The sequence below is a fragment of the Macaca thibetana genome, chromosome 11 (assembly GCF_024542745.1).
Source record: "Macaca thibetana thibetana isolate TM-01 chromosome 11, ASM2454274v1, whole genome shotgun sequence".
Lineage (NCBI taxonomy): Eukaryota > Metazoa > Chordata > Mammalia > Primates > Cercopithecidae > Macaca > Macaca thibetana.
The window spans coordinates 74,122,890-74,145,464 of NC_065588.1; the positions used below are offsets into that span (position 1 = coordinate 74,122,890).

General features: G+C 33.3%; 2 protein-coding genes across 10 annotated transcripts in view; one reads left to right on the forward strand and one right to left on the reverse strand.

Annotated features, from left to right (window-relative positions):
• CSRP2 (cysteine and glycine rich protein 2) overlaps positions 1-22,575 on the reverse strand; it is a 1,103,434-nt gene that overhangs the window by 1,076,808 nt on the left and 4,051 nt on the right. The window lies entirely within an intron of this gene.
• Positions 1-22,575, forward strand: part of NAV3 (neuron navigator 3) — an 890,032-nt gene that overhangs the window by 613,110 nt on the left and 254,347 nt on the right. For all 9 annotated transcript variants that reach the window (XM_050749287.1, XM_050749288.1, XM_050749281.1 and 6 more), the window contains 2 exons: positions 92-209; positions 866-918. In XM_050749287.1, the coding sequence (XP_050605244.1) occupies positions 92-209; positions 866-918 (171 nt within the window). The remainder of the gene's footprint in view (positions 1-91; positions 210-865; positions 919-22,575) is intronic.

Sequence of the window (22,575 nt, forward strand, 5' to 3'; positions counted from 1 at the left end):
CTTCCCTTTGAATCCAACATTTGTCTTCAGCATTTTATTGTCTCTCTTTTCCCTCACCCCATCTCACTTTTTCCTTCTCTCTGTTCAACAGATTTACACTGACTGGGCCAACCACTACCTAGCAAAATCGGGCCACAAGCGACTGATCAAGGACTTGCAACAAGACATTGCAGATGGAGTACTCCTAGCAGAAATCATCCAGATTATTGGTAAGACCTTCCTTCTCAAAGAAAGCATAAAAGTCTCTGCTGCCATCTGTTTGGTAAAGCACAACTTAAGTTGAGCGCCTTACTGAACTGGTCCATGTGTCTCTGAGATTCATGGAGCTCTCCCCTGATTTAATTAAAATGTTTATGTGAGGATGTTTGAAAAAGGCAGTTTGGCCATACTTTTAAATAACTGGAACTGTATCTTTGTATACATAAACTTGCTAACCTTTATTGAATCATTTGAATTGAACTGTCAGAAATGAATGCTTCATTAAACCATATGTCTCCCATGTGTGTATTTCGTTAGCTGGAGCAACTCATACACTCTGAGATGCCTTGAAACTGTATCCTGATCCAACAGGGACAATTGTGAAAGGCTTCATGTCAGCAGTCATTTGGCACAGGCTAAAGAATTAGCAGCAACTTCCTTCTCACTCATTTTTTTTTTTTTTTTTTTTTTTTTTGCCTGATTTGTGCATATAGAATTGGCGGCTGTTAACAAGTGTGTCTTCTTGTGTACTGCTTGGAAGACAGAATATATGTAGCAGGAGCATTTTTGCTTGGTATTTTTTTCCTGTTTTCATGTGTGTGTTTCACTTCATTGCTTAAGCATGTCGTTCTTTTTTTCTCTCTTTTATTTTATCTCTTGGCTTTAGCAAATGAAAAAGTTGAAGATATCAATGGATGTCCTAGAAGTCAGTCTCAGATGGTAAGAATCATATTTATTCTCAATATATAATGCTGATCTTCACTTCCAGAATTAATTGCATTTGTAAATGGATATTATTTTTTTTTCTGCATGTCTTCCTGCTTAAGAAACCATTTGATCCCATTCTCTCATATGTATTTGTGTGGGTTCAGTTTAGGCACATCAATATCATTAAGTGACTCCTATATACACATGACATATTTCCAGATGTCTTATTAGATCCTTGCCTTTTTTTTTGTTCTGCTGTTCTGTATAATTTAATTTAACACTGGTCTTAATGGTAGTAAATTTCATTTCTACTTTTAAGTGGATTATTTTTGTCTGAACAACTGGCTTAAAGAACAGGCCTTGCCATGTGCATTTTAAAGTATATAAATAGTATTTTCTTTGTTCATAACAAAGTCCAGTGTAAACACATGGACTCTTCAACACTTCTGGAAATAGTTCTCAAGGCATGTTGCTGTAAGTTTGGTGAGCAGTGACTGATTTTGAGATATGATTCATAGTCTCTTCCAGAAAGCTTTCAGCCTGGATATCTGCGTCTTTCCCAGCTATCTCTTATCTTTATCAACTAATAAAAACGTACAGTTTTATAATAAAGTCAAAGAGTAATAAACTACAGAGATAAAAATCTATTTCTTAATTAAAAAGTCACGACTTAGTTTTATAGGAAAACCTGAAATATAAAATGCCTTAACTAAAGTTACATCAAGCAGATACAATCAGGAATGACAGTCAAAATCCACAAGATGAAGCTTTCTCCAAAACTCTTCAGCACAGAATAGGCATTTTAAATGAATTTAATGAGTTCTTAGTTGTCAGAAACTTGGAAGAATAAAAAAAATCTATCAACTTTTAAAATCTGCTGACCTGCTTTACTTAATGTCAGAAAACTGAAATCCAGAATCATAAACATAATTTATTTTTAAAAGTGATTAACTATCATGTCTATTTTTAAAATAATTGGCCAGGTGTGGTGGCTCACACCTGTAATTCCAGCACTTTGGGATGCCAAGGCGGGTGGATCACCTGAAGTCAGGAGTTCGAGACCAGCCTGACCAACATGGAGAAACCCCGTCTCTACTAAAATTATAAAATTAGCTGGGCATGGTGGCGCATGCCTGTAATCCCAGCTACTCGGGAGGCTGAGGCAGGAGAATCACTTGAACCAGGGAGGCAGAGGTTGTGGTGAGCCGAGATCGCGCCATTGCACTCTAGCCTGGGCAATAAGAGCAAAACTCCTTCTCAAAATAAATAAATAAATAAATAAAAATAATAAAATAAAATAAAATAATAAAATAAATTAAAAAATAAAAAATAATTACTCCCAGGACCTATTATAATGTCATGAACTCTGTGTATGTGGTTGTGAAAAAAATCACTGTAAAAGAAACGATTTCTATACAATCCTTCAGTTTTAAGAAAACTTCCCGATCTAATTACTTTGGGCACAAAATGACTCTGTGGGAATTAATTACAGTTGTTTTCTGAGGCTTTACTGTGAACAAGCCAAATCAGAATACATTTAGACCTTGATACAGTAATAAGCTGTGTGATGTTGAGAAAAATATGTAACTTCTTTGAGCCTCATTTTCTCATCTGTAAAATGAACCTTAATTAGAATGTGACAATGAAGTATGTATGTGAACATTCTTTATTAACAAAACTAAAATGCAATGCAGAATAGTATTGCTACAAACTTTGTACAGGACACATGTATAGATCAATACCTGTTAAAAGATTTTTAAGGCTTTCAGTTAAAAAGCTCAACAGTCCCCCGAAACCATAATTATGTTTCTTAAACCCAACATGGTTGCTTTTGCTTTCATTATTTTTACCATGAGGAGGCGTTGAATAATATAAAACATTTTAAGTCTAGAAATTCTCACCTACTTGGCTATCATTCCAATTTGATTCTGGGATTACAGAGAATTCAATAAACAGGCCAGCTTATACTCAGTGATGGAAAAAAAATTGCAAAGCTCATAACAATGGTTAATAGAGATGCTGTTTTTACCTATTTATCTGAAACATCTGTTTCTAGAGACTCTACAAGTCTGTGAAAAGATTCTCTTGAGTTTCAGACTCTGTTATTTTTTATTACTTCTTATTCCTGTTAACTGCAAAATATCATGTTACAGATATTTTGCAAGTTATGTTGATATTTCCACTTCTGATTAAAACAAAATAGAAAGACTAAACTCTGAGAAACGCAAATGCTATAAAAAAGGTAGTTTATCCAGCCAAAAAGCATTAGTTGGAATCATATTGAATATTGACTAAGAATGACTTAGATCCTCATTTCTTTATGATGTAGTTGAATTTTGAATCTGAATTTGGCATGCCTTCAATATCTTGATTCGGAAAAAATACATATGAAATAAATGTAACTTTTTTGATTGAATTATTTTTGCCTCTGTTCTTAAGAATTTGTGTAAGCAGTATTAGTGAATACAAATTCCAGACTTTAATTGAGACAAGAACAAAAAGGAAAGATAATTATGATAGCAAGACTAGGCTTAAGAATTTCATGTATCTACTCCAAACAGGATGTTGCCTGCTCCTTGATTGCATAACACTGGCAGGTGCTACATTAGTAAGAGTGAGTGGTATACTTACTCATAGCACTACTTTGGCCACCTCTTTCTTATACCTGGTCTTTTGTGGCCTTTGGTTGCTGTTGGAGGTTAATAACAAAAGATAAAGTAAAATTAGGTCTGCTACTATTTTTAATCACAAATTGTTTTTATTTAAATGTTAAACTTGCTAACCTTTATTGAATCATTTTAAGCCTTTAAGGATAGAAAAATCCCTTTTGTCGTATGAATCTACAATGTATTGATAAATTTCCATAGTAGCCAGATAATTCACATGTAATCAATATTTACTGAGCACTGAGTACAAGGTATAACGACATTTGAATGAACTACACTTGAGAACTGGAGGAGCAAATGTTTAGATAAATAACAGCAACAGTTACATAGGCAAGAACAAAAAGACTGAGAGTGGAATAAGTTTGGCGCATTCCACAAACAGATAGAAGAGAACCGTGGATTAGGCACAAGGAGAGTTGTTTGAAGGGAACAAGGAAGCCTGATAGTGTGGGGCCAAAGTAAGGAGTTGCTATGGTATTCTAACTCAGTCACAGAGCCTTTGGAAGATTTTTAAAGCTGGGATGTGGTATGATCTAATATAAATATTTTAAAAGATCACCCTAGATGCTTCATGGGGATTATAAAGTAAGTAAATGTTGGTGTCCAGTTGAATGTGGGTGATGGAGAGTACAGGGAGCTTAAAATGGCCCCAATTTTTTAGCTTGAATGGGTAAGTAATTACCATAAACAAGATGATTATTATAGAAGCAGAAAAAAATGTCTTAAAAAGGTGGAGGGGGGGAAGGTAGTGAATTCATTTTTCAACATGTGGACTTGATGTATCTATTAAAACATCAATTTGGAGGTAACTTTAGGCTATTAGACATGTGTTTCTGAAGGTCAGAAAAGGGTATTGGTTAGAATATACTGAAAGAATAGGTAATAGTTAAAGCCATGGACAAGAATGGAATCTTACAGGAGGTCTGCATAAAGTCACAGGAGAAGAAACTTGAGGTTTTTCACTCTAGGAAATATAAATATTCATGTGATAGAGGTATAGGAGTCAGGAAAGGGAAAGAATGTTGAGAGAGTGAGACTCTCATTGAGGAACACAATCACAGATGTGGACTGCTAATCCTTAGGGAAGATGCTGTAGTTGAAGCTCTAATACTTGGACTACCCCAGCAAGTTAGGGTGAAGTAAGATGAGCAGAATGTGTAACATGCTGTCAAATATTATGCAGCTAAATAGCTGGTGTACTGGAATGAGGTATTTATTTTTGGTAATTGGATAGGCATTGATTACATATATGTGAACATCTTCTGTAGAGTGATAATGTGTTAAGAAGTAACTGAGAAGTGCCTATATACATTGAGTCATGAATAATTTTTCTAAGAGTGTCCTGTTAAGACACTGTTAGAGAAGAAAAAATAAATAAATAGTTTGAGAAGAAGACAGAGTTGAGGGGAGGTTTTGCAAGGCAGGAAGTAAGCAGAGAAGGAGGAAGCAGTAGAGGGAGAGGAAAGGGTCCAGGGAAATGAAGTGGTAAGTGACTATATGACGTCCTAAAGGAAGTAGAAGAGGAGGAAATTTTGGTCTGTGTGGAAAATTTGATGCTGGAAAACAATGGGGATACATTTGCTTCTGTATCATGTCATAAAAGGTTATGACGGGGTGAAGATACTGATACTTGAAAAAGTATGTATGTAACATATTTGTATAAACACAAATCTCTCCATAGTAGCTACCACTGAAAGGATTATGGCTGGGACAGGGAAGAAACACATAAGTAGAGGCAAGTTATTTGAAGGACTTTAGTTCTGTGGGGTATAATGCACTCTATTATTCTGCTTTTACAACTTACATAAGTGTTACATGTATTATTTTGTGTACATCAAATATAGTAAATAATTTCAAAGTAGAAAAGAAAGTATATTAAATAGAAACTAGAGGAATTTAAATTAATATAACAACTTTAGAATTTTAGATAATATGAATGTACTTTCTTTTCATGTGATTTTCTAATGGTTTAATGGTTACTTTATTTATTTATTATTATTATTTTTTGAGATGGAGTCTTGCTCTGTCACCCAAGCTGGAGTACAATGGTGTGATCTCGGCTTATTGCGACTTCCGCCTCCTGGGTTCAAGCGATTCTCCTTGCCTCAGCCTCTGGGATTACAGGCGCCCACCACCATGCCTGGCTAGTTTTTTTTTTTTTTTTGTATTTTTAATAAGGACAGGGTTTCACCATGTTGGCCAGGGTGGTTTCGAACTCCTGACCTCAGGTGAGCCACCTGTCTCGGCCTCCCAAAGTACTGGTATTACAGGCATGAGCCACCACAGCTGGCCATGGTTACCTTATAATAAAGAAAAATTCACCACGTGTGTGTGTGTGTATGTGTGTGTGTGTGTGCGCGCGCGTGCGCAACTTAGGGAGAAAATTTAACTCTCTCTATATAATATGTGTGTGTGTGTGGAGATATATATATATAATGCATGTATATATAATCCCTACAATAATTCTTTTGAATAGCATAGTCTAAAGAGCACATATTTTAAAAAGTATGAATGTGTCCTTTTAGCAGTTTATTAGTATAATTACTGAGATATTGTGGTTCATATTTATCTTAAGTTTCGAAGTCATGGTTATTTTCCTTTGATGAGCTTGAGACTAAACTGGTCCTGGAAAACAACTTAGTTTGTTGGAGCTTACTCAACACTAAATTTAACCTCATCCAAAGATAAGTTACTAATGTGGATGGCACCTGTTGAGTAATTCCTAGGTGGGCGGTATCAAGATTCAAAATATATATTGCACATCCCAACTTTGGTGAGCTTACATGAGGAAATAAATTAGTAAACTGTAAATACCAGGAATGTCCCAAATGCCCAGCAAATTAAAAATAGCAAAAATATGCCCAACATTTACTTAGAATGCAGAGACACAAGTGCAAGTTTCTTAGACAAAAATGTTAGACATGTAGGGTAAAAGTTGTTTCAAAGACATTTTTAAAAACAATTTTAAATAGACCATTATATTTAAGGATCTTCACAAATGCACAGAAGAATGAGGACATCTGATTATGTGAAATAATTGCAAACCAAGTAAGACAGCTAAGGATCTGGCAAGTGTAGTTCACAGCTTGTCCTTCCTCTTTCTTGGCTCTATTTTACCATAATAGCTCAATTGTTTTCCAGTCACAAACTTCAACCTAAGTTTTTAGTATAACATATATATTGTTTACAATTTGCTGATATGAATATTTTTGGCTCCTTATTCCTTTTTAACTCCTAGTAGCTGGAAAATTAGATTTAAGTGTTTCCTGCCTATCGGATTCCACGTCTCATAGGGTTATGGCTCCCAGAATCATTACTGTTATGGAATTCACATCTTTAAGCCCATTTGGGATAGAGATTTCTTGATCCTATTTCTAATGTTTATATTTATCTGGAAAGTGAAACTATTCTGAATAGTAAAAAAAAGCCCAGGCTTTTATCAGTAGCCTGTCCTTTAAAGTTTTATTTTTTTCAGCTACTGCTTGTAATCACTCTTCTTTTAAAGGATTTTTTGTTTGTTTGTTTTTTAGGTAAGATAAGAAGATGAGGTTCTTAACCAAATAGGGAAGAGATAAAATACTGGAATGCTCTTAAAGGTTTAATAAAATCTTATATATGGCACACTGCAAAATTGTAGCACTATGACTCAGAGGAGTGGAATATTGCTAAGTTAGTCCAGTCACATGATCCCTTGACTTTGAAAATATTCATCTTCTGGAATGGCTAGAAAAAGATAGCTTAATGAAGACAAATGCTTTACTACAAATAGAACTCTGATCTGTAAAGAAATACTAACTGAAAATCTTTACTTTGTATTTTTCTTAATGATTTCATTATTTTTATACAGATTCAAACTTTGCAAAAATGTGTATGAACTACTAGTAATAGGGAATTTATATTTCAGTTATTAGAATATTGCCTAAATGATTTTTAAATCTGCTTGTCTCTAGAGGTTGCTCCACACATTAGTCAAGTTCAAATGAAGTAATTGACATAACATAGAGGCATTAAGAGGCAGTGTGTTTTGTTAAAAGGACAAAGGTCACTGGAATTCTAATTTTGTATATGTGACCCAGGAAAAGGCATTCAGTAAATGCTCAGGGCCTCTGCTCATTTCTGCAATGAGGAAATTGGACAGATAACTCTAAAGTCAATTGGAACTCTGATTTGCTACCTTGATTTTAAAAAAAAATGCCAAAGAGGATGATTTCTCTTCGGTTTTAGTAAGTCTAATTTACAAAGAAAAACAGCAACGTGAAATCATTTTGTTGCGGGAATTCTTTGGTCTGCCATTTAGAAATTAAATAGAAGTTAAAAATACAAGAACACCTTGTTGTATTAACTTTATATTATAGAATAAATAGCTTAAATGTTGTTCTCATTGTTGTCAATATTTATACTTGTTTGTGTAATTAATATGATAAATAGAAATTGGAATAAAGTAACTTGGTTTGAATTACAGAGTTTTTCTTTGTTTTTGAAGAGAAGATATAATTTTTAAGGACATTAAAATTTATATATGCATATATAACCATTGCAAAATGTAGTTGATGTTTCTGCTATATCTTTGAATACTGACCACTTTAATAAATAACTGGCATATTCTTTATCCTGATTTTTTTGTACTTAAAATTCTACAAATTGTTTTTTATTGGCAGCCCAGTTTTACTGTAAACACAAAATACAATCATTGTATTTGAAGATATATATAAGAATCCTTTTATAATTTTAACTTTTTACATTTAATAGTTGGTATTTTTAAGAAACTTATTGGTCCATCTTTCTCAATTGCCCCCCCCACTGCCAAACTTAATAAAATTATCACTTACAATAATCAGTGGAAAAATATTTAACAGTAGGACAATTTTAACAATCTTATTTTAGGAAGCAAAATATTAAGATATGCAGCTATTTTCAGTATGAATTGTAATACTCCTATCTGAAAAAATCTGTGATAGTTTATATATTTACTATTATTTCAATAATAAGAAAAAGGAGTAAATAAAATAGGGAAAATCTTGTTCATTTAACCTCAGTGCAATTGTATGCAAAATTTATCTCTGATTAGATAAGTATTTTGAAATTTAGTAGAAGTGCCAAAGCTAGTTGTTTCATGAAGTTATATTTAAATTATTTTAATACGATTTCAGTTAAACTGAATTGTGTGGATAGACATAGAAAAAATATTGACATTCCTTGTTATACTTTGAAAAATCATATTTCCCACCTGACTTGTATTAGCCATATTTCAAACAAGAAATACTGGGAAATCATTACATAGAAACATACAACTTCAGAGAAAGATCTGATAGTTCAACGATGTTATTATCACTTATTTATTGAACATCAGTGGTATATACCTAGTGCTGTGCTAGATGTTTTGCTTATACTTTTCATTTAGCCATCACAGTAAACCTATAATACAACTGTGTCTCATTGAGACAATCTGTGTCCTTTATTTAGTAAGTAGAAGAATTATGGTTTGGACTCTATTTAGTCTATTTAGTCTAGGCCAGATTGTCTTTTGACTTGCTAACAAATAAATTTAACAAAATAAGGTCTGGAATTCGGGTCTTTGGATCTTCAGCTCTTTCTTTTTTTCCTTCTCCTCCTCCTCCACTTCCTCCTCCTCTTCATTTTTTTAAAAACTACTTTTTTAGAGCAAATTTAAGTTCACAGCAAAATTAAGAGAAAAGTACAGATTTCCCATCTACCCCTTTCCCTCACACATGCATAGCCCCCCCATATCATCATCACCCAACAGAGTAGTGTATTTATTATAATTAATAAACATATATTGAAACATTGGTATCTCCCAGAATCCATGATTCACATTAAAGTTTACTCTTGGTATTGTACATTAGACAAATGTATAATGACATATGTCTACCATTATAGTGTCATACAGAGTAGTTTTACTGCCCTACACATCCTCTGTGCTCCAACCCCTGGGAGCCAGTGATTGTTTTACTGTCCCTATGGTTTTGCCTATTCTATAGAGGCTGTTACATTATTGGAGTCATACAGAATGTAGTCTTTTCAGGTTGGCTTCTTTCACTTAGTAATGTGGATTTAAGGTTCCTTCATGTCTTTTCATGGCTTGATAGCTCGTTTCTTTTAAGTGCTGAATAGTATTCCATTGTCTGAATGTACCACAGTTTATCCATTCTGCTACTGAAGAACATCTTAGTTGATTCCAAGTTTTGGCAATTATGAAGAAAACTACTATACATTTCCATGGGTAGATTCTTGTGTGAACTTAAGTTTTCAACTCCTTTGGGTAAATACTAATAAGTGTGATTGATGGATCATATGACATTTGTTTAGTTTTGTAAGAAACCACCAAACTGTCTTCCAAAGTGTTTTATTTTGCATTCCCACCAGCAATGAGTGAGAATTCCTGCTGCTCCACATCCTCACTAGCATTTGGTATTGTCAGTGTTCTGGATTTTGGCCATCCTAATAGATTTGTAATAGCATCTCATTGTAACTTTAATTTGAATTCCCCTGATGACATATGTTGTGGAAATATGCATCTTTTCATATGCTTATACGTCTCACTATATCTGTTTTGGTGAGGTATCTGTTAAGGTCTTTGACTCTAGTTTTAAAAACCAGGTTGGGTTGTTTGTTTTCTTGTTGAGTTTTAAGAGTTCTTTGTAAACTTTGGGTGATGACTGTGTCTTCTGTAAATGTTTCTGCTAATCTGTGGTTTGTCTTCTCATTCTTTTGACACTGTGCTTTACAGGGCAGAAGTTTTTAATTTTTATGAAGTCCAGCTTATCAATTATTTATATTACACATCATGTCTTTAGTGTTGTGTCTATTTTTCTTCATATATTTGTTGCATGTAGATGTCCAGCTCATCTAGCACTCTTTGTTGAAAAGGTGATCTTTGCTTCATTGTATTGCCTTTGCTGCTTCTTCAGATATCAATTGACTATGTTAATCTGGGTCTACTTCTGGGCTCTCTATTCTGTTCCACTCATTATTTTCCCATTTTTTCACCAACCCCATACTGTCTTGATTACTCTCTTGATTACATGACTTACTTCATGTAGGTTGTAAAGTTGTGTTGTGTCAGTCCTCCAATTTTGTACTTCTTCAATATTCTATTGGCAATTTAGGTCTTTTGACTCTTCATATAAAGTTTAAAATTAGTTTGTTGATATCCACAAAATAACTTCCTGGATTTTGATTGAGATTGCTCTTTCTAAAAAAAATTATTTGGCTCCCCTCCTTCTCCTTCTCCTATGCCCAAACTTGCAATATAAATAAGAATTATTCTTCAATATTACACTTGTTTCTTCTATCTGTGGCAGGGATATAAACTCTCAGGAAACTGGGAGAGGGAGTGGTCTTGTGAGACAAATAATGATTTATAAATTTTATGGTAAAATTATGAATTTGGCAAATAATAAGTTGTTTTATGTAACTTTAGCTCTTTATATACATACATATTTTAGGTTTAGAAGAGTTTAATAACTTTATAATAAAACAATAAATTCCCTTGTTTGGTTTTGTTTTCTGGAACAAACTTAAAAGCAGAAATTTATTAAAAAACAAAAGAATGTATCTTCAGGTCAATGAATACTGATGTAATTTTTAATAAGTTATACTTATAACACTATTGCCAATTGTAGTTTATAATGAGGATTTAATATCACCTATAACTGATACAAAATATTAAATGATGTTCATAATTCTCCAATTATCAAGTAAGTTAAATAAGAATAGTAGGGTTTTGAACCTACTAATTGAAAAAGATTTTATCTGATTATATCCTCAGGAACTTTCCATATCTATGTCTATACAGCTAGTCATATACACACACAATTCTGTTCTAGTATACATGAGTTTATAGAGCTTAGCTCCATATTAGGAAGAGTACCTATACATATAAATAATTGAATATACCCTTCTCCATTTCTAGTGTGGATATATGTGTGTGTATACACTCACACCCACACATACCTAGTATGGAGCCAAGCTATTTATAAGCATCTTTAATCCTCACATGATATGTTGATGTGGGAACTTGAATTCTTTTCATGCTCATGTCACAGATGAGGAAACTGAAGCTTTGAGAGAGTAAAAACTTCTCAGTTTCTTACAATGTGAAAATTGTAATACCATGATGCAAATCTAGTTTTATTTAACTGCAAAATTTTTAATTACACTATAGGACCTAATTAATAAACGTACTCCTTGTATCTAATCACGGATCAACTAAGCAAATAAACAAACAGAAATCAAAGAGCAAAACCCAATTAATATCCCTTATTCCTCTCCCTATTCTGCAACACAGACACATTTGAGATGGGAAAGGAAAGCCTGCAAGGCATTGCTTTGCAATGACACAGGGGTAACTAAACTGCACCTCTCATCTTCACTGTCCCTAGCAATTTTGTCCCTTAACAAATCACATTTCCAGAGGACAAGGCCTGGAATTATGCATGCTCACAATGATTCCTGCTCATCTTTGGGCTTGCCAAAGTTTTGATTTCTACTGCTTTACTGAGTAGATCCTTGTATTAGTTTCCTGTGGCTTCTGTAACAAATTACCACCAATTTGGTGCCTTAAAACAATAGAAATTTAACTTCTCACAGTACTGGAGGGCAGAAATCCGTATCACTGGACTGGAATCAAGGTGTCAACAGTACTGTATGTTTTCCAGAGGCTGTAGGGGATATCCATTCCTTTCCTTTTCTAACTTATGGTGGATGCCAGTATTCTTTTACTTGAAGCCACATCAACCATTCTGTATGTTAATCTACCAACATATAAAATGCATTGGATATTTGAGTATATACAAGTAGTTCAACTTGTGAACTTATGAAATATGTGGAACAAGTGGATTTTTGCATACCCATTTCCGACTTTACCTTTACACTACACAGTGTTCATTCTTACATTCAACCAAATATTTTTTGATCCCCTACTTTCTTTGTACCTGGCACTATTTCCTAGCCATCTTCCAACTGTGTAGTAAGCCTGAGTCAGAGGCTGGGAATAGCTTAGTGAGAATGTTTAAATTATAGTGGTAGTAAGTATAATGAGGCAGAAGAGCAAGCTCATTGCAGAAAGACAGGTTTAAGTTTTAGTTCTGGCTCTGCTCCTCATAACTGCGTAAGCTTATGTAAGCTATGCTATCTTTCTGAGCCTCTAGTGAACAAACAAAATAATATCGACTTTGCTAAAACGTACAGTGAAGATGAAAGGGTTTTGTATATGGAGTAAATAGCATACTTGCTTACGACTCTGTATAAACTTCCTTCTTGTATTTGGTTGTTGAATGGTTGAGGAGAACATAGAGCAGCTCCAAATCATTTTCCCTGCATGATAGGATTTTTAAAACTGCAAATTTCTCACATAGTATCTTTTGAGTTAGTGTGTTACAACTTAATTTAAAAATGAAATATACTAAAATAGGATTTTTTAAAAATTAGAGAGTATTTCAGATATGAGTAAAAATTGATTTGTGAAATGTTTATTACTATCTGTTAATAAATTTATGTATGTACTGTGTGGTCATTTAAATGGATGTATTCATTGCAATACTGATCATTTCCCTTTTTTGATTAAAACACACGTTTGGATCTCTGATCTTTAAGATCAAGCCTGACCCTTAGCAAGGCATGGAGGATGTTCCTCATTGAGCCCCTACTTATTTCTGTGGCCTTATCTCCCGCCACTGTCTTTCTCTAGATTTCAGGATTCGTGCCCTGGAGTCCCTTCTGCCTGACGCATTCTACCCATGTTCTTCAAACTGATTTGAAGGCTGCTAACCTTTTGAGCAGTTTCACAATAGTACACAATGGGAAGTTGTGGAGAAAGACTTAAATGAGAGTCAATTAAATATTCCTGGCTATTCTGATCTCTTAAAAGATCCCTCAACCTATGCTCTTTCTCAACCGTGACCAGTTCACATATAGCTCCTTCCCGCGTTCACCTCATACCACATCTCCTTCAGCAAACCCTTCCTAACCTCTCAGGGACTAACTCAGGCTTCCCTTAAAGCAGCAAAATGTAGGGGTTAGGAACATGGGCTTGGAGTGACCTTGGGCATATCAATTCAGTTCTCTGATCAACACTTTTATCATTGTATATTGGTATAGTAATGACAACTTCAAAATAATATATCTTTGTTACTATGTTAGGTAGGTCTTAGTTACTAATAACTTTCTCCTTTCCTAGTCTTTTTGACCTCTGATCAGAAATAGACCTTCTGGCTAGCCGCAGTGACTCACGCCTGTAATCCCAGCACTTTGAGAGTCCGAGAATGGTGGATCACTTGAGGTCAGGAGTCCAAGACCAGCCTGGCCAATAGGGTGAAACCACATCTCTACTAAAAATACAAAAATTAACTGGGCATGGTGGTGCACACCTGTAGTCCTAGTTAGCAAGGAGGCTGAGGCAGGAGGATCGTTTGAGCCCAGGGGGTGGAGGCTGTAGTGGGCTGAGACTGTGCTACTGCATGCCAGCCTGGGCAATGGGAGTAAAACCCTGTCTCAAAAAAAAAAAAAAAGACCCTTCTGCATTCTTTTCTAGGAGTGTATGTCTCTGTGATAATAGTATTTATTGCATTAAATTGGAATTATCTCCCCTATAAAACTATATATTTTTTAGGGCTTGGAAGTATCTCAAGGAACCAATAATTTTTAAATGAACGAAGGAAAACAAACATCCTGCAAATTTTAACCAAAGCAAAAATATTACTGTATTTTACTTTAACTCTCCAGAAAAAAAATTATTTCTAGTTAAAATCTTAGGATAAATTCTATGTAATTACTTGTATTCAATGTTAGGATTGGCATTTGCTCAAACTAAACCATCTTATCTATTTTTTGATTGAAATTTTATTTAATTTATGTAATGACACTAGTATTACATGTTTAATGTGAAAAATGAGAAGTATAGTTCACAAAAATAGCACAAGTCACAAAAGAATCTACCTTCCTGAAATATCCAAAGTTAGGATTGGTTTATGTTTTTCCAGACATTCTCTATGTATGATTGGCAACAGCAATATCTAGCACTTTAGCCATGTTCTAACTTGGATGCATTTCTTATGGAGAGAGAAATAAATCTTTGAGGCATTATACCTGCTATATGGTTTATGATTATTTAGCTTTTTACATTGTAGCAGGGTTTGAGTCCAATAGGAAACTCAGTGTTTTAAATCCCAGGTCAAAGTCAACCCTATAAGCATAATTGCAGAAGTTAAGGACTGGAGCGATCAATTTTCAAGCATCCTTGTGAACAGTTTTCCTTATAGTTACTGTGGTTAATATGCCCCATTCCTCCTTCTGATGCTTGTCTAACCTTATATAAAATCCAACTTACGTTTTTATTAATTAATTTTTTTGAGACAGAGTCTCACTCTGTCACTCAGGCTGGAGTGCAGTTACGTGATCTGGGCTCACTGCAACCTCCTCCTCCCAGGTTCAAGCCGAATCTCCTGCCTCAGCCTCCAGAGTAGCTGGGATTACAGACACATGCCACCATACCTGGCTGATTTTTGTATTTTTAGTAGAGATGGGGTTTCACCATGTTGGCCAGGCTGGTCTCAAACTCCTCACCTCAGTTGATCCACCCACTTCGGCCTGGGATTACAGGCGTGAGCCAGCACACCCAGGCCTAACTTAGCTTTTTAAGTCTAAATGACACTTCTGTGAAGCTTTCTCCATATCTGTAGTGGAAATTGATAACTCCATTCTCCTCTCTGCTCTACAGAGTCGTTTATAATTCTCTGAAATTTATTGTGTTATGCCTTGCGTTATGACAATTTATGAATCTTTTCTGTCTCCTCAGCTACTTTACAAGCTCACAAAGGCAAAGATCTTATGCATTTTTATATCCCTTCACCATTGAGCAGAGCTCTTTGACCATAATAAACAGTTGATAGTTGCTGAATGAATTAATTACTCGGTGTTAAGTGTTGTGCCATTGTTTAGATTTAATCACAAACTATAGGAGATTATTAATCATATCTTGATATTTAGTACCAAACTGTAATGTTCATTAACTATCCATAAGTAAGTGTAAAAATATGTGAATAGACAAGATATTACTTTGTTAATATTGTGATAGATACTTCTAATTACATGTCCTGAAACAGGTTATATTTGCAGTAAAAAATGCTAAAAGGCTGGCTGTAATAAAACACATAGCTTAAAATGTATGAGTTCAATGAAGAGCTGTGCTGATTAAAAGCACTACATATTTAGAATAGTTTATTCATCCCTGAAATTAATAAATATCAGTGTTTTTTTTTTTTTTTTTTTTTTTTTTGAGACAGAGTCTCACTCTGTCCCCCTGGCTGGAGCACAGTGGGATGATCTCGGCTCACTGTAACCTCTGTCTTGCAGGTTCAAGTGATTCTCATGCCTTAGCCTCCTCGGAGTAGCCAGGATTACAGATGACTGCCACCATGCCCAGCTAATTTTTGTATTTTTAGTAGGGATGGACTTTGCCATGTTGGCCAGGTTGGTTTCAAACTCCTTACCTCAGGTTGTCTGCCTGCCTTGGCCTCCCCAAATGCTGGGATTACAGGCGTGAGCCACCACACCCTGCCAATATCAGTATTTCTAATACACACTCTATGGTTTATATGTTGAGAACGCATGTTAACTCTCAGGTTTAAAATAATAAGTGTAGTTAAAAATATACTTGTAAGTGTCTTGGGTTTTCATATGTGAAGATGATGAAACTCTTCCTTTTCTCATTTGAAACCCAATTTGTAATTTAGCAATCAGACATGCTCATATTTAGCAAATATGTAAGGGTCAGTATAAACACACAACTATGAAAATAGACAATCAGAAAAATTCTGCCTTGAAAAATTTCTGTCCCATTTTTTTATGTGAGTAGTTGAAATAATTCAGTGCTCTTTAGAATACATGAAAATCGTGGCTGTGTTTTGAAATTGATGTCTGTAGCACAGAGCACATTTTCAGGCATAAAATAAGTTTAATAAATGTGTGACGAATGAATAAATAAATGGTTTGCTTGACAGAACATGAAAAACCAGTAGTGTTACAGGATGCTAATATTAATTATGTATGTAGAAACTACTCAATTCTAAAAATATGGACCAATTTCTATTACATTTGTTTAGTTTCTGTAATAAAGAAAATAACAGTGTATTTGAAGAATTACTCTAACAAAACTGTTTTTCTTTAGGGCATTATGATAAGATTAACTATTTTGATGAAATCCCAAAACCTCAAGGCTCAATGTATCTGTGCATTTGGATACTTCTGAAAATAATGACTGGCTCTAGCTCTCAGAAACTTTTCATTTTATTTTCATCACACAGCCAACATTTTTATAGTTATCAAGCCATGCTTAAAATTTAACATGAAAAAGGAAGGGAAAGTAGGTGTTCCATGCCAATAAAAGATAAACCAGAAGTAGAAAAAAAGGGCCCAAGAAATTGTGCTTGACATGAAATTGTGCCGAACATAATAATTAGGCAAGTAAACGTCCTGAGAGTGACTGTCCGTAAGCTACAGATGTGTGACTATTTCTTGAGCCAATTGATTAACATGGTGTCTGTTGAAATAATAATGAATTTCTTTGTATTACTGCTACAAAGGAATATATTTTAATATCACAGGAATAACACATGAATTATATAGTATTATGGTCCAAATAAAAAAATTATAATGTATTACTCTAGTGTGAGCAGTGCAATTCCTGCAACCACATGGTAGTAAACTGAAATTATCTGCAGTTACTTTCTTTGAAGAATATATTTGGAAGTTGTAATTTACAAGTTTTGCTACAAATTGGAATCACCTGGGGATTTGTAATGTATACTGAAAAACTGGCTCCTATCTGCTGACATTCTGATTAAACTTATGAGGGTATAAATTGGGCATCTATGGTTTTAAAAGATCCTCAGTTAATTCTTAAGTGTAGTAGAGTTTAAGAAATACTAGATTAAAAATTTGGGAACTGAGTTTACTGGGATACGGATAATTCTTAGGAAACTCTGTGTAATACCAAAAGTGAAAGAGGCTATGATGTGAAATGGCATCATTTATACCATTATAGCATCATTACCCTCCATTCATATTAAACACTTTTATAATAACAGTAGGCATTTTTTGTTGTTTTGAGTTATTGAATCCCTACTATGTACATTGTATTGTGCTAAGTGTTTTACATGTAAAATTTAAATGACTCTTCTAAGTAATTATTCATATTATCTGCTTTTAATTTTTATTTCTTAAATTGAAAAAAATCAGCTAAAATGATTATTATGGGCCCCACCATCATGGAATTTTTTGAAATCATTTATTTCTATTAATCCCAAAATATAATGGTAACAAGTTTTCCCCACACATCATTTCTATTTTTATGAACTATTGATTTTTCTAAATGTGAATTGAAAACACAAAACTTGACTAATCCCTTGGCATTTCCATTTCTCACTAATTTGCCGGTTATGATCAGGTTTTGGTTTTCTACTCTCATCAACATCTTTTCTACTCCATAGTAGTATTTTCCTCCCTATCCCGACAAAAAAAAAAAAGACCAAAAACTAAATTTTGAACATATAGCAGGCCAAATGCTATTACAGCTTATAAATGATGCTATGTCTAAATTTATTAATTCATTCAGATAGTCAACAATAATGCATTAAGCATTGATTGTGCCTGGCCATGGTGTGAGGTTCTGGGGGTAAGAGGGTAAATGTGAGAAGAGAGGCGTCAGCTCCCACCAGCAGAGACGAGTTCAAGTATTTCAGAGGAGAGGCTTAAGGATGTCATACAAGTAAGTCAGCTCATCAGGGTCAATGTTCAGGAGACATAATGAAGTTGACTACTAATATTATTTCCAGTTAGGGTTTAATTATTTCTCTTTTTTATTTGACTGCTTCAAGCATGAAAATACTATATTATCCTTGCTGTAGTTCATTTATTTCCTCAGAAATTATTTGTAGATCACCTAAGTCATACATTTAGACTGGGGAGAGAGCAGTAGACAAAATTAAAAAGAATCAATAGACAGTATACATTCTGGCTAGTCATATATATAGATACACGCATATAAATAAATATATATACATATATAACACATTAAATATATATCATGATGTATACTTTAATATATATGTAATACATATCATGATATATACTTTAATAACATACAACATATATTACCTGTAATATATATGTAATGTATGTAATATACTATTATATATACTTTAATAATGTATATTACATATCATCAATACATACATGATTATATTATTACATATATAGTAATATATAATCGAAGTATATGTTATGTCACACATACTATACATCTATGTGTCATGTATGTAATATATGCATATGTATGATATATACACATATAATATATAATGCATATATGTAATAAAAATGCATATGTGTATGTGTGATATGCACATATGTATATATTGCACATATACATATATGTAATGTATTAATATTGATATTTAATATAAATATATATTTAATATACATATGTTGCATGTATACATGCATATACATGTCTGACATATATGTAATACATTAAATATATAATATATACTTTAGTAAATATATATTACTATGTTCATGTTCATATTAATGTATAAGACATGTAATATATTAAATACATAATATATACTTTAATAACATTACTATGTATGTAATATATTATTAAAGTATTAAAGTATATGCTATATATTACATATCTGTATGATATATGCAATATACACATATGTATATATTATACATATGCATGTATGTAATATATTAAATATACTAATATTTAATATAAATATATATTTAATATAAATATGTTTAATATGTGCATACATAATATATATCTTATGTATGTAATATATGTGTATATGACATATGTATATATTACATGTATAAGACATGTATGTAATATGTTAACTATAATATATACTTTCATAACTTACATTACTATATGTAATGTATATCATTAAAGTGTAGATTATATATTACATATCTGTAATATATATCTTTATATTACTATATATGTAATATATTACATAACATGTAATATATTATTAAATTATATATAATATATTGCATGCATGTAATGTAATATATGTTATATAAGTAACGCATATTACATATATGTTACATATATATGATTTAAATAGACTGGGGAGAGCATATAGACAGAATAAAAAAGAACCATCATGAAGCTTATATTCTGGCTGGTCATCTATGTATACATTACACACATACAAACACACACACATGTAATATGTAACATATCCTTTAATATTTAATTTGTGTACAATGTTATAAGATATACTTTAATATTTAATTTAGATATTTGGGCATTTACTATTTGATAAGCACTATTATGAGCAACTTTCATTAATTAATTTACTTAATTCTAAATCTAATAGTCAACTCTTAGCTCTTGTCTTACGTGACTTGTTTTGATAGAGCTCATCTTTCCCTTGTCCTTAAAATACTTTCTTCAAGTGGTTTTCTGTACCTCATCCTCTCCTGATTTTCTTCATACTTTCCGGTGGCTTTGTTCACTCTTCTCTGTTGGTTCCTCCTCTTCTTTCCAATGATAATCTCCTAAGGCTCAGTGTTTGTTCCTCTTCTTTTATGTCTATACACTTTTGTTGATAATCACCCTCAAGATTTCATTCACATCACCAAAAAATTTGAATTTAGATCTTCACTCCAACCTCTCAGTTGAACTCCAGATTGTGTGTCCTACTGCCTACTAACCATCTCCTTTTGAATGTTTGATGGACCAGTCAACATGTCAAAAAAGAAACTTCCTACTTCCATTCATGATCTTTTCCATCTCAGTGGATAGAGACTTCATCCTTCTTTTGATTAAAGCCCAAATCCTTGGAGTTATTCTTGACTCTTCTCTTTCTCTCAAATGCCATATCTTCCCATAAATTTATCTCAGAAAACATCCAGAATCTGACCATTTCTCATGACCTTCACTGTCCCTTCACTACTCTTGTTGCTACCCTTGAATATGCCCCCTACTGCATACCACCTGCTACAAACCCCACCAGAAAAGAGTCATTGTAGGCATGGCAATGCCCTGGTCTTCTTAGGGCAGTGTTTTCAATATAGTGGATTACCCTCCATGAATGGACCCTGAAATCCACCTAGTAGATTTTAAGCAACATCTAAATAGACTAAACAGAAGACAGTACAGTGCACTAGGAAGCATCGCAGTAACCTGTATTTAGTAAGCTAAAGTATTATTCCATGAAACTTTGACTCCATTATAATTATGTATAAGCATATTGGGTTGTGCTATTCAATTTATTTCTTGCTGTGGGTTACAGTCAATATTCTAGAAAATATTAAGGTACATGAAGTTATTCTAATTAAAATTTCACCCAAATTTTTGGTGTTAAAATATGATTTGAATTTTGATAGTTTGTTTGATATCCGATTCAAACAATAATGAAGGAAAATAAAACAGATTACAATTACTTGGCTCAATTTGATGGTAAAATAACTTTTATTTATTTGTAAGTTACCAAAAAGTTTTAGAGGTTTTTAGTTTATAGAAAAATTGACATTTAATATGGAAAAAAGCAATTAAAATGGTGTTTGTACTAGGTCTGTTTATAATAACTGAGAGATGTTCAGGGGAAATCTATATTAAAAACAGGAATGATAAAATCTTTAGAATTTATTGAAATACAATTATTAACCAGAGAATGTTATTTTATCATTAAAAAATCCACTCAAAAGTATGACTCTGGTGAGAAAGCGACCATATAAATGACATTTAACAAGTTAAAACCACTTATTTTTACTATAAAACATATAGCCTAGTATGTACTAACAAATGTGATTGAATTTATAGAAAGACTAGAATTAAGTGGGGAGAAGGTATTATTTTCTTGAAAGTCATGTTTATTATGCTGATACACTGTGAGAAAATAAATTTTGGTAAATTGTTAATTTTAACAATAAATGTTGAATAAATAAATGAGCTTTAATGAACTAGCCTTTAATAGTCATATTGGAAACTATATTCAAGTACTTATTCTGTCGCTATTACCTAGCTACTCAGGCAATAATGGGGAACATAACTATCATAAATTGCCAGTCCTCATAATGAATGACTATGAGAGAATAGTAAAAATGATTGAATGCTCCTGATAAATAGATTTGAAAATAAAAAAGAATGTATTATCGATCGTTTGTTTTTGTTCTCCTCCTTCCTTCCTTCCTTCCTTCCTTCCTTCCTTCCTTCCTTCCTTCCTTCCTTCCTTCCTTCCTTCCTTCCTTCCTTCCTTCCTCCTTCCTTCTCTTTCCTTCTCCTTCCTTCTTCTCCTCCTTCTCCTCCTCCTCCTCCTTCCTCCTCTTGCTTCCTCCTTCCTCCTTCTCCTTCCCCCCCACTTCCTCTTCCTCCCTCCTCTTCCCCCCTGCTCCTCCTTCTTCTCCTTCTTCTTTCTTTCCTTCTCCTTCTCCTTCTCCTTCTCCTTCTTCTCTTTTACATTCCCCTTCTGATTGTGGTGCAAGATGAAAGAAAGAGTTGTGTCTAACACCCAATTTAGGAATCAGTTTATTTTATATGCTGGTTAAATGGTAGACAAAAAAATTATCTTACAAACTTAGCTACAGACTCGATGAACCTTTTCTGGATTTTCAATGAGCTAACCTGTTCATGTATAATATGAATAACTAAATTTTAGGTAATAATATCCTATTAACATTTTGTAGCAAATCGCATTTGGGTCAGAAATCTTCCTTCTTTCTATAAAAGGCATATAATTGCATTGAAATCAAGAACTTTAGGACTGCTCTTGCAAACATTTAAAAATATTACATCACATTATCCTTCTTAATATTAGGCCACAATAATTATTTGGCATCTTTCTTTTACTAATTTTTAGTGGGTCTGAAAGAAATACATTTAAAAGAACACTGTGGATGGATAGAGAACATCCAATTTGCCTCATTCCTTGTTATTGTTCCTCCTCCTTTACTTCCTTATATAATCTTA